This window comes from Molothrus aeneus, chromosome 23 (assembly GCF_037042795.1).
Source record: "Molothrus aeneus isolate 106 chromosome 23, BPBGC_Maene_1.0, whole genome shotgun sequence".
NCBI lineage: Eukaryota > Metazoa > Chordata > Aves > Passeriformes > Icteridae > Molothrus > Molothrus aeneus.
In genome coordinates, this window is record NC_089668.1 from 3990061 (window position 1) to 4002031 (window position 11971).

The 11971-nt window shown below is 53.8% G+C and overlaps 1 protein-coding gene across 1 annotated transcript; it reads right to left on the minus strand.

Moving 5' to 3' along the window:
- Window positions 1-5250: 5250 nt before the first annotated feature.
- Window positions 5251-10609, minus strand: YRDC (yrdC N6-threonylcarbamoyltransferase domain containing). The gene is made up of 5 exons (XM_066564965.1): window positions 10152-10609; window positions 8714-8828; window positions 7727-7846; window positions 7425-7567; window positions 5251-7094 (listed from the first exon to the last, which is right to left on the minus strand). The coding sequence occupies exons 1-5, from the start codon at window positions 10607-10609 to the stop codon at window positions 7031-7033; spliced, it is 900 nt and encodes a 299-aa protein (XP_066421062.1). The 3' UTR covers window positions 5251-7030.
- Window positions 10610-11971: the final 1362 nt, after the last annotated feature.

The following is an 11971-nucleotide window of genomic DNA, read 5'->3' on the forward strand; positions in this document are numbered from 1 at the left end:
CAGTGGGGATTGTGGCTCCAGATTTCCCTTTCATCTCACCAGGGCCTGCTGGATTTAATTCCCTGCACTTCAGTACAAAGCGAGGGTCCCACCCAGAAAGCAATTTGTGTTTCTCAGAGCAGGCAGTCAAAACCTTTCCCATTAAAATGTAAATTTAGCCGTATTTTCTGGCATCATCTCTTTTCTTTCCTTAAGTTAAGAGGAATATGAACCTGTATTATTTTTTCCATCAACAACATCTTCCCCTCGGTTTTGTTTTAAGGAAAAAAGCTGCCTGATATACACCTTTAGCAAATTAAATTTGAATTGAGTCTGACAGCACAACAGGGATCCAGATTACAGAGAGATGTCCTGGCCTAATTGGAGTCATTGCCAAGAAGATTTTTGCAGAGTGTTAACCACAGAGGGCACAAGGAGAGCAAACATGGTCTGCACCAAAAGCTCATCTCAGCAGCATTCCCAGCTGGCTGCAGGACCAGCAGCACCTTGGTGGTGTCTCTCAGGAACATCCTGGATGCTGAGTTTAGTTTTCCTGCAATCCCAGCCATGCTCAGCCAGGCACCACAGAGCCCCACTGGCCACTCCCTCTGCCAGCCCTGGGCCTCCCATGTAAGCCAGGTGTGGTGGCTCCTGCCCTGCCAGCAATCCCTGCCCCACCATCCATCCATCCATCCATCCATCCATCCATCCATCCATCCATCCATCCATCCATCCATCCATCCATCCCTGCTCCACCTCCATCCCTGCCCCACCATTGATCCCTGTCCCACCTCCATCCATCCCTGCTCCATCATCAATCCCTGCCCCACATGCATCCATCCATCCATCCATCCCTGTCCCACCTCCATCCATCCCTGCTCCACCTCCATCCTTGTCCCACCATTGATCAATGTCCCACCTCCATCCATCCATGCTCCATCATCAATCCATCAATTTCTGCCCCATGATCCATCTCTATCCCAGCTCCATCCCTGCCCCACCTTGTTCCACCTCCATCCCTGTCCCAGCATTGATCACTGCCCCACCTCCATCCATCCCCACCTCCATCCATCCCTGCTCTCCTTCCTTCCTTCCTTCCTTCCTTCCTTCCTTCCTTCCTTCCTTCCTTCCTTCCTTCCTTCCTTCCTTCCTTCCTTCCTTCCTTCCTTCCTTCCTTCCTTCCTTCCTTCCTTCCTTCCTTCCTTCCCCTGTCCCTCCTCCAGTCTCCCCACAGCTGCAGAGGGGAATGGATGTCTGGGAACCAGCAGAGGATTTTGGCCAGACGTGCTCAGAATAATGAAACCAACTGTCCTGCTCACTGCAGGTTTTAAAAGATGATGTTTCATTATTAAAACCCCAAATCTCTGTGAACTCACCATTTATTTTGCTTTCAGACACCTAGAGGCAAGGAAGGGCTCTCTCCACACCTGGGGAAGGCTGTCAGCATTTGAAGGATGTTCAGAGGACACAACCACACAGCAAGGAGGAAAACCTGAAAATTCCCCTCTGCCCACATTGGGCAGGTAACTACCACAAGCCTGGGACCTTCTCATTCCCCAGAAATCCCAAAATCTCATCCAATCAAGCTGTGGCTGATGACAACTTGCACCTGACAGAGCTGCAGCCAGGCCACCCCCAGCCCTTGTGAGCAGAGTGAAAGGGGATCATCAGTAAAAATGAATGGTTTAATTACCAAGGGAGATCTGATCCAGTGCTTTCCCTGCCCTGGGGACCAAGGTGCTCCCTATGGCTTTCCTGCTGTGCCCCTGGAGCCCAGCACATCTTGGACTGCAATGGAATGCTCTGGAATGCTCTGTCCCACAGCAGCAAGTGAATCAGCAGCCTCAGCCAGCATTAATTATGCAGAGAATAATTTGCTGGTAAGGAAAAAAAAAAAGTTCTAATTTAATTTAATCAAAATTAAATTAATAGTTAATTTAACAATTCCACAGTGAAAAGCCCTTGACCTCTGGACTTCTCCTCCCTCCTATGGCTCCTGCAGTGGTGCCATCCCCTGGCACCCCAACATTTCCCCACCTCAGCCTGCTCTGCCCAGGGCCCCCTCCCCAGGGACTCCCTGCAGCCATCCCCAGGGTGGGTGAACCACAGCTGTTCTGAAAAGGGAAAAACGGAGAAGAGGTGGATGTACACAGACCATGTTAGCTTTAAACCCCTGAAAAATTCCAGCACAAATAAATATTTTTTTAAGGAACTGGAAAATAGGAAGAAGAGCAGCCAGGCAGAACATCCTCCAGAAAAGGGAGCTGAGAACAAATCTGACAAATGTACCTGGGGTGACCTGGAAGAGGCACTGCTGTCTGAGGAAACAGACTCTCCAGGTGACCTCAAGGTCCCTTCTGCCTCTATTATCTACACTTCTACAGACTAATTCCTTAAATCAGTATTAATAATTAATTAATTAATTCCTTAAACCAGCAGGGCAGGCTGGGCTTCATCTGGAAGCATCTCCCCAGGCAGTGGGCTATTTCCTAGTCAAGGCATTACAAGAAAATAAACCAGAAGAAAATTAACATAAATATTGTTCGAAAGACTTAATTAACTGCAAATTGTAATTTTGTGTTTCCAGCTTAATTAGCATGAGTCTGGTTTTCATTGTATTGGGAAGCAGAACGAGGGCAGTAGCAGCAGCACCACAGATCTGTGTTTGTAGTGAGGGAGGAAAATCTCTCTCTGCTTAGGGCTCTTGGATGCCTCAGACATTTGCTGGATTTCTCCTAAACTAAAGCTGCCAGCAACCAGGAGACAGGACATTCTTAGAGCCCCAAAGGCCACCTTTCATCTGACACCCAGACCCTGAGGAAATGACTTCTTTTTCCTATGGAAAATGGGCTTCATTTGTGGCCACTTGCCCTGGCAGATCGTGTGGTGCAAAGTTTGTAATTAGCAAACTTTGCTGGATTTCTCTGTCTTGGTTTGGAAAGCCAGGTGTCTACTAAGGAAGGCAGGAGCCTCCCCTAAAATGGAGAATGTAAACCCTCCCCACCCCTCCGAATTGCTATAAATTTTAAATTAAGGGGCTCTCAGGCAAAAAATATGGGAGCAGGAAATAACAGTTCTTGAATAGGGAAGGAAAAATAAAAGATAAAATGAACAATGCAGTGAACTAAAGCAACAGTGCCAGAGTCAGAGCCCAGCCTGACACCCTGTGGGTCAGGCTGTTGGCAGCAGAACCATTGGAATTGTGGCTCAGCCCTCCTGCAGTGCCAGGGCTGGTTCTGCTGGAGCAGGGATCCTGGAGAAAGGTGCAGTCTCTGCCTCTGCAGATCCAGGGCAAGAGGCAGCTGCTGTTCCTCTGGGCAATCCAGTGCAGAAGCCGTGCTGGTGTTCCAGAATCTCCAGATTCTATCCGGGTAGGAATGCTTGGCTCCTCCCTCTGGGCTCCCATCTGCCAATGGGATGCTGTAGTTCTTATCAGCCATGCAGGGACATTCCATAGCTGTTATCAGCAGGTGTCCCCTCCTGAGGGAGGAGTGATTGTGGTCACTCAGAGAGAGAGATAAGGCAAACTGCCCACTTGACAGAAGCCAACTGCCATAGAGATGGTAATAGAACACATCCTGCCTTGCAATCTGGAACATTCTCCAAAATTAAAGCCACCAGCAGCATCCCCACCAGCTCCAGCAGGGCTGGAAAGGGGCAGACACCAAGCAGCTCCACCTCCAACACCAGCCCTGGCCCAGGCAGCCTGGCCTGGTGCTGCTTCTTTGCTCCATGAGTTTGAACTGGCTCTGCTATGAGATCCTTCAGATGCATTTCTGTTTGCTAATTGAAATGCAAACCATGTATCTCCTGCTCTGAGTGCTCACAACAATGTGATTTCCACAAGGGCTGTGAGGGTCACCCTGTTCTGTGAAGGTTTATGAAGGTGTTTTTTTCCTGCCTGGCATATTTCCAGAGGTACCTGCCCACTCCAGCAGCAGCTGTGTCTGATCCCCCTGTCCCAGCTGGGCTGGACTGTATTTTCACTGTGTCCCCATACAGGTCACTGTGTCCTGGTGTCACCACAGGTCCCAGCACCACGTCTCTGCTCCCAGCACACCACAGTCACTCGGTGTAGCAGCAGGGTCCCAGTTTGGGAAGTACCAAGGGCACCTGAACAAGCAAGAAATCCTGGGTTTGCTCTGTGCTGGCACATTCCAGAGGTGCTGACAGTGCCCTGACCCTGACACACAGGCTTGTCACCTCAGCTGGTGCCAAGCTGACAGCACTGTGCCCCACAGCCAGCCAGAGGAAAGAGGAAAGAGGGAATTTATAGTGCCTGCATTTTCTGCAAGGCAACAGCACTGGCCCTTTCACCCCTGCCTGATGCATGGCTCATCCTCTTGTGCTGCTGGTACAAATAAAGCTTCTGCAAGGGAATATAAAATATATAAAAAAATAAAGTTTCTGCAAGGGAATGACAGCACTGGCCCTTTCACCCTGCCTGATGCATGGCTCATCCTCTTGTGCTGCTGGTACAAATAAAGCTGTCACTCGCAGGGACACTGAGCACTGGCAGCAGGGACACGAGCAGAGGCACCAGCTGAGATGGTGACACATTTCCCCAGTTCTCTGCCCACAAATGCCACTGCAGGCTGTGCCAGGATGAGGCTCTGGGCACCCCAGAGCAGCCACCAGAGCCAGCCCCATTCAGGCAGGGCAGCTCTTCCTTAGGGCTGTGCCTCACCTGGGGAGCATCACACCCAGCAGTGGGAAAGGAGCCCTGCCTGGCTCAGCTCCTCTGCATGTTCCAGGCTCCCCAAGGAGAGGAGGAGGAGGAGGAGGAGCTGCAGCAGCAGAGCCCCCAGGGCCAGGGAAGCAGCTCCTGGAGGCCCCTGAGCTGTTCTGTGGGTGGCCATGGCTCCCCTGGTACAGGGCAGGGGCACAGCTGCACCCAGTGGTGCAGGACCAGCTTGTCTGAGCAGGGAAATGCATCCCTGGGTAAACAGGAAACCTTTGGAAAGTGGGTGTGGGTGAGTGATGGATGAGCCCAGCAAGGACCCATGAGCAGCTGATGAGCTGAGGAAGAGGCAGGGGGTGCTCAATGTGCAAATCCAGCAGGGAAGTTGCTCACTGTGCTGGGAGGTTACAGCCAGCCCCCAAAACCAGCCCTGACAGCCCTGCAGGCACCTGGGGGCACCAGGGCAGCAGCTCTGGCTCTGCTGTGAGCTGGGGGATGAGGAGAGTCACCTTCCCAGACCCACAGGGACACCCCCAGGGCCCCACTCTGCCCCCTCGAGTGTCACAAAACATGAGCACACACTGCTGCTCTCAAGGTGAAGGGAAAGTTTATTTTCTGACTCTAACATTTATAGTTTTCCAAAAGTGACAATGGGTGCACATTGACCTAAAGCTGACCTTCCAGCATTTAGCTTTTTCAAGGTTTGCATACCCTGAGAAATACTTATTTCTTTAATGAATAATGCTTTCTTATAGCATTTCTTGAACCCAGAATTCCTTAATCTTTTTGTTACTGTACTTGCTTAATTTGAAGAAGCTTTACCATGAAAACTGGGTAAAAGGATAATTTCAGAATAATTCTAGAAGCTTGGGTGGGCATAGTCCAAGACAGCTCTATTCATGTAATGTTAATTGCAATTAAACAGAAAGGTTCTAAGATAACAAACCATGTGGTGAGTTTTTAGAGCAGCTATTTAGAATTATGTCACCAGATTGTTTGGATGGATTTGTTGTCTCTGCCGATTTTGCTTTCAGCAGTTGTACACATTGTAAATGCCTTAATCATCAACTGAACTGTCTGAGACACTTCTTTTTATTTTGGAGGGTGAAATTGCCACCTCTCCAATGACACTGGACAAACCAACAGTCCATCAAATTTCTCTTCTTCCACAAAAGAGTGCAAAATAAGGTATTTACAGAAAGTGTGGGAGAAAGTTTGCTACAAGAATGTCAACACCAGAAGGCTTAGAAAATCTTAAAAAATCAGGGTGACACTCCACTCCACCAGACCCTCTGCTCAGAGCAGTGCCCACCAGCACTGGGACAGGCAGGCAGGACAAGGGCTCCTGTGCAGGCTAAAGGAAGGATTTCCCTCAGACCCCTCTGATTTTCCTCAGCCCCTCCATCCCCCAGGATATTCACCTGGGAAAGGCAAGGTAAGAGCAGAGATCCCACATCCACTCTGCAAATGGCAGTAACTCCCCCACCCTGGTGCTGTGGAATTTACAGCAGAAGCTGCAGGCAGGCAGTGCCGACTCTGGGGTCAGCTGAGTGTGCAGTGCAATCCATCAGCAGTGCCTGAGACAGCTCCTTGTGAGCAGCAACCACAGAAAACTCCTCCAGGGCCCTCGAGACACTGGGAAAAACCATCCCAGTGCAGGCTGGGCACCCCACACACATCCCAGGGGCAGAGCTGCTCCCCCAGCACAGGATCCTGGCCCCACACCACCCCCTCCTCCCTTCCCAGAGACTGCACTTGTCAATCAATGATCAATACCAGTGGACATTTTCATCCATTCCCTGTTTACTTCAGCTTAGCACCATTTCAGAGCAAAACCAAAAGGGAATTCTACATTTAAATGAAGGAAGATCATCACACCACGAGCTTATTTCATTCTCTGCACGAGGAGGAAGCAGGTTGTTCTGAGCAGCTCTAGCCTGGGGTATCTGAACACTGAATTTTCAGAAGCACTGACAGTTTAATCTCAGGAGGAGGTTCTGATCACATTTAGGACAGAGAACAGCACATCTGTAACACCTTCAGAGCTCCAAACCCCTCCATGTCTGCTTTCCTTCCAGTGCAGGTGGCACAGGGTGAGCTCTGGGGCACACAGGCCTTCCCCACACCGCCCTGACAACAGTTTAACTTTTCACTGTATGCACAAAGCCTGACCAGGGTAACAGAACAGACATTTGGGAACAGTACAGCAGCACAAAAAAGGTCCAAAAGGGCTTTCCAGTCTTTCTTCTTTAATATTTTTTAAATTTACCTTGACATAACCCATTGACCTTATTAAACAAGGCCACGATCACCCAGTCCTGAGTGCACAGGCACACAGTGCCCAGCTCCACCAGCTCCCAGGCCCAAGGGTTAGGAGGATTCTGGTTCCAAGCCATACTTCTTCTTCAGGATTTCAACTGTGGGTGTCAGTGCACTGCAGGGAGAAACAGAGCCATGAGAACAAAGGTTTGGAGCATTAAAAGTGCATTTTCTGGGGAGGAGCAGTCAGCAAGGATTGCACTTAAGAGCCAAAGAGAGCACAAACTGCAGAAACACAGCTTCACACAGAACCTGTGAGAAAGGGGAATCTGAGAGCTCCTGAGGACTTCTGTGTGTTCATAATTAGGTTAACACTAATGAGAAGGTGGAACTGCTGTGGGAAGTGAAGCAAAGCAAAGCAAACAAAGCAAGGTAATGCATGTCCCACCCCAATCCAAAAGCTTTGTTTTGTTTAAAGCAAAGGAACAGCCCCAGCTACACTCACCAGCCAGGCCTGATGATGGAGAATTTCCCTGACACAGACAAGTCAACCACAGTTGAGCCCAAGCGACACTCTGGGCTCTGGATGTCTCCTATGGGGCCTCCATCAACAACCAGGGACAGCTGAGGCCACAAGTCCTGGAATTCCTGCAGGAGAGCCGTGGGTAACAATCCTGCCAGCAGCTTGCACCATTTAAATAAAAATACAGCAGCAGAGCAAGCCTTGGTTTATTGCTAAAGCTCAGCTGAGAGAGCCTGGGGCTCTGCCAAACCCAGGGAGATGCCAGAGGGGGGAAGGAGCCTCACCAGCACGCTCAGGGTGCTGCCCTGGGAGCTGATGTTGGCGCTCGTCAGGGCCAGCGGGCCCGGGCAGGCCCGAGCCAGGTCTCTCATGAAGGGGTGGTCTGGAATGCGGACACCAACCAGCTGCAGGGAGGGACAGGACAGAGTTACACACACACAAACTGCCTTCAATACTGCCTAAAGCTCTCTGGGCTTAAAGCTGGAACTCTGGAGAACTGACAGATCTGCATCTGCTGGACCTGTGGTAACACAAGGCTTAAATCAGGCCCCGCGTCCAGGTCAGCCCCAGGGGGCAGGACACCACAGGCACCACTTCTGGGGACAGCTGAGTGTTGTCATCTTATGGCAGGGGTTCCATTCTGTTGCCTCCTTATCACAAAAGTTTCACACCTTCTTGTGTTTCTCATGGGCAGCTCCTCAGAGCTCCGACTCTTTCTTCTTCACAAAGCAGCCACTGACTCCAGTTCCCTTCTCAACCTGCCAGCAATCCCTCCCCACCTCCATCCATCCCTGTCCCACCATCTATCCCCCATCCATCATCCATCTGGGTGTTTTGTATCTCTTGGTCTTCTCTGGTATTATTCTTTATGAAAGAAACTTCAAAATTTGCATTTTCCTATGCCCTTTGTACCATGGCAGAGGTTTCATAAGTAAAAAGATTAAAATTTAACACATGGTTCTACAGGCTAAACTTTAAATGCTTAACTCATATTGCTAATTTGAGTGAACTCCAAAAATCTCTATTTCACTCCATCCATCCATCTTTTTTAGCACTCTTCTTCTCACTGGCTACAGCTGTGACCTGTTCAAGTCAGGCCTCTTCCTAATCTTTGATAATTGCCCCAGCTGCAGCTCCTTAGGGCTAAGATTACTTTACACCCTATTTTAATTTTCTTATATTCTATGCCCCTACAGCTAAGGACAAACATTACAGCAGCAGCAGCAGCACAAAGCCAGGCCCCTGCCCCCAATCCTGCAGCCATCACCCACCGATGTGAAGGGGTTCAGGTCCTTATTGAGCTCCTCTGAACGCTCCAACACCAGGGTCACTGGTCCTGGCAGCAGGTCCCGCAGCAGCTCCTCGGGGACATTGACGTGGCAGTACCTGCAGGGGCAGGGACAGCGGCATCAGGGCGGGCACAGGGAGCAGCTCTCATCTGTTATGAGTAGAAAAGTTGCCCATTTTTTTTAAAAAGGCTGCAGAGTTCACAAGTTGGGCTAGTTGCTGCCAGGGTGGAGTTCTAACTGTTTGTTGTTGTAATCACCTGTCGTTTTCATTAACTATTGTCAGAACTCAGTGCATCCCTCTGGGTGTCCGGAGTTACCAAGGACCCCGCTGGGGGGCTCAGAGACCCTGGCACACAGCCCAGAACACCTGGGGATTTGATTGTGACCCCTGGAGCGAGTTGCCAGCTTTGTATGAGGACCTGAAAGTCACACAGGTTTGAACGGTGTAATAATAAAATGATCACAGGGTGGAAATGTACATTTTAGGATTTTTGGTATGGGGGTTAGCCATGTCCAGCCTTTCTCCTTCTTCTTCTTGTTCTCCATTTTCTGCAGTGATGTTGGCACTTTGGGATTGGTTTAGAGTAGAAGTGCACTGTCTAACACAGGTGATAGGTATTGGGAATTAAGTGTAAATATGTTATATGTAGTTTGTAGTATAAAAGGACAACACCACCCTTGGGGCAGTCAGAGTGCCTGTGGCTGCCCTGCTGAGCAGAAAGAAAATTTTATAGATAAGATTTAATAAACAACCTCAAGACCGAAAAGTGAAGAGCTCAGACTCATTCTTCAGCTGCATGGGCTGAGGCAGAGACATCCTGCACATCTCGGGGCAGCAATCAACAAACAGCAACACGAGAAACTATCTGTTGTTGATGGTTGGGAACTCCCCTTTTTGGAACTCCCTTTTTTGTCGAGTGGCACCCTGCTGCTTCCCGGAGGACGGTGAAGAGGAGGGGACATAAGGGCTGGCATGCAAATAAAGAAGCCCCTCACCAAACCTAACAAAAAACCCCTAAGAACAACGAGCCAATACGGAACTGAGGGATCGAAGTGATGTCTAGACGTGAGGAACAGAATCCAGTGTCCGCTGAGACCCTTTTTACCCCTCACCCTAACCTAAAAAGATGTCGGCCAGACAGAGGGCCTTGAATGTCAAACTAAAAAAGGGGGAATCTCCTGATGCTCTCGTGAGGACAGAACCCCCAGCTCTGCCCACAGACCAGCAGACACAGCTGCACTTTTCCTCCTCCTCCTCCTTCGTGCCACTCCTGGGAGCAGCAGCGGAGTGAGCGCGACACGTCAGTTCTCCCCACCCGAGCTGATTTTTAATAAAGGCATTAAAAAGGAGAAAGATCTCCTGCCCTATTTATTTCACCACCCGTCCCGCGGGGCTCCGGGGGGGTCTCTCAGCGCGCACCGGTAGAGCCGCTCCACGTCTCCGAGGCAGATGGCGAGCGGCTTGGCTCCGTTCCGCCCCTTCAGGCTGTAGATGCTGCGCACGGCGGCCGAGTCCTGGGCCAGGCAGGCCACTCCGTACACCGTGTCCGTGGGCACGGCCACCAGCCCGCCCGCCTGCAGGGCACCGGCCGCGGCCGCCACCGCCTCGCTCCACTCAGCGGGGCCCGGCTCCTGCCGCCAGCGGCCGCAGCCTGCACCCTCCGGTGCGGCCCAGCTCCCGCCGCCGGCCCAGCTCCCGCCGCCGGCCCAGCCTGCGCCCTCCGCTGGCTCCCCGCGCGCTCCCTGCGGGCCGGGCCGGGCCCCGCGGGCGGGCGGCAGCAGCACCAGGCGGGCACAGCCCGGTGCCGGCACCGGGGCCAGGCCCGGGCCCGCCGCTCGCTCCGCCGCCAGCGCCAGCAGCCGCGCCGCCCGCGCCATGCGGCGGCACTTCCGGCGCGCGGCAGTGACGCCATCGGCGGGGCGGGGCCGGTAGCGCCGTTGCCATGGAGAGCGGGGGCGCGCGGGAGCCGGGAGCGAGGCGGAGCGAGGCGGAGGGAGAGCGGAGGGTGCGGAGAGGGGACAGGGAGGGAACGGGGCGGCCAGAGGGATCGGGGGGACAGGGAGGGGTTTTTAGCGGCCGGGGGCTCCGGGAGTCCGGAGAGGGGACGGGAGCGGACAGGGGGATTGAGGGGAACGGGGTGACCAGGGGGATCGGGGAGTCCGGAGAAGGGACGGGGGGACAGGGGAGGAACGGAGGGAACGGGAGCAGCCGGGGGCTCCGGGGGTCCGGAGAGGGGACGCGAGCGGACAGGGGGATCGGGAGGACAGGGAGGGGACGGGAGCGGCCAGGGACATCGGGGGGAACGGAGGGAACGGGGTGACCAGGGGGATCGGGGAGTCCGGAGAAGGAACGGAGGGAACGGGAGGGTCCAGGGAAGGTTCCGGGGGCGACCGCTGTCCCCGCCGTCTCCCCGCAGGTCCCGGACGGCCTGAGGAGGCTGCGGGAGCTGCTGGAGCTCCGGCAGCGGCAGCTGCGCTCCCGCATCGCCGCCTGCGAGGAGCTGCGGGCGGAGATGGCCGCGCTGCGGGCGGCGCTGAGCCCCGGCCCGGCGGGCGGCGCGGGGCCCTGAGGAGCCCCGAAGGGACCGAGGGGTTTGGGGCTCCGGGACCGCCCGGGCGGTGCTGGGGGAGCGCAGGGGGCGGTGGCGGCCGGGCTGCCCCGCCGTGGCCTTGGAGCTCGCTCGGTATCGCCGCGCTCGTGCCTTATCGCAATAAATTCACACTTTAGAATAAAGCGAGACGGGCTCGGTCTGTACCTCCCCACTCCCGTGTGCTCCTGAGGAGGAGGCACAGCCCCAGCGCCCGTGTGTCCCCAGGGCTGGTTCTTCCCTGGCCGCTCGGGGAGCGGGGCCAGCCCGAGCCGGAGCTCGGCACGGACCCCGCGGAGCTGGGCACGGACCCCGCGGAGCTGGGCACGGACCCCGCGGAGCTCGGCACGGACCCCGCGGAGCTCGGTACAGACCCCGCGGAGCTCGGTACAGACCCCGCGGAGCTCGGCCCGAACCCTGCGCTGTTCCTGGCCCCTGTTCTGCCCCTGCCGAGCCCGGCCCGCAGGCAGAGAAGCCGAGAGAGCCGAGCAGGAAGCGGGGACGGAGGGAGGGCTACGATGGGAGAACCCCCAGCTCTGGGTTTCAACTCCCACCCGCACCTCACCGCACCTGAGCGGCCAAGCTGGGCCAGTGCTGGCAGAGGAAAGAGGGTGAAAAGGCAAACGCTGCCTCTTTCAGGGTTGGAATTCCT

Bases quoted from the DNA above. Each gene is read 5' to 3' on its own strand.
- YRDC (XM_066564965.1), bottom strand. From the start codon at position 10,609: ATGGCGCGGGCGGCGCGGCTGCTGGCGCTGGCGGCGGAGCGAGCGGCG. The intron at 7,847-8,713 runs GTGGGTGATGGC...CCCTCCCTGCAG, and splicing joins ACCTGAACCCCTTCACATCG to CTGGTTGGTGTCCGCATTCC. The intron at 7,568-7,726 runs GTGAGGCTCCTT...GCTCTCCTGCAG, and splicing joins GCAGCACCCTGAGCGTGCTG to GAATTCCAGGACTTGTGGCC.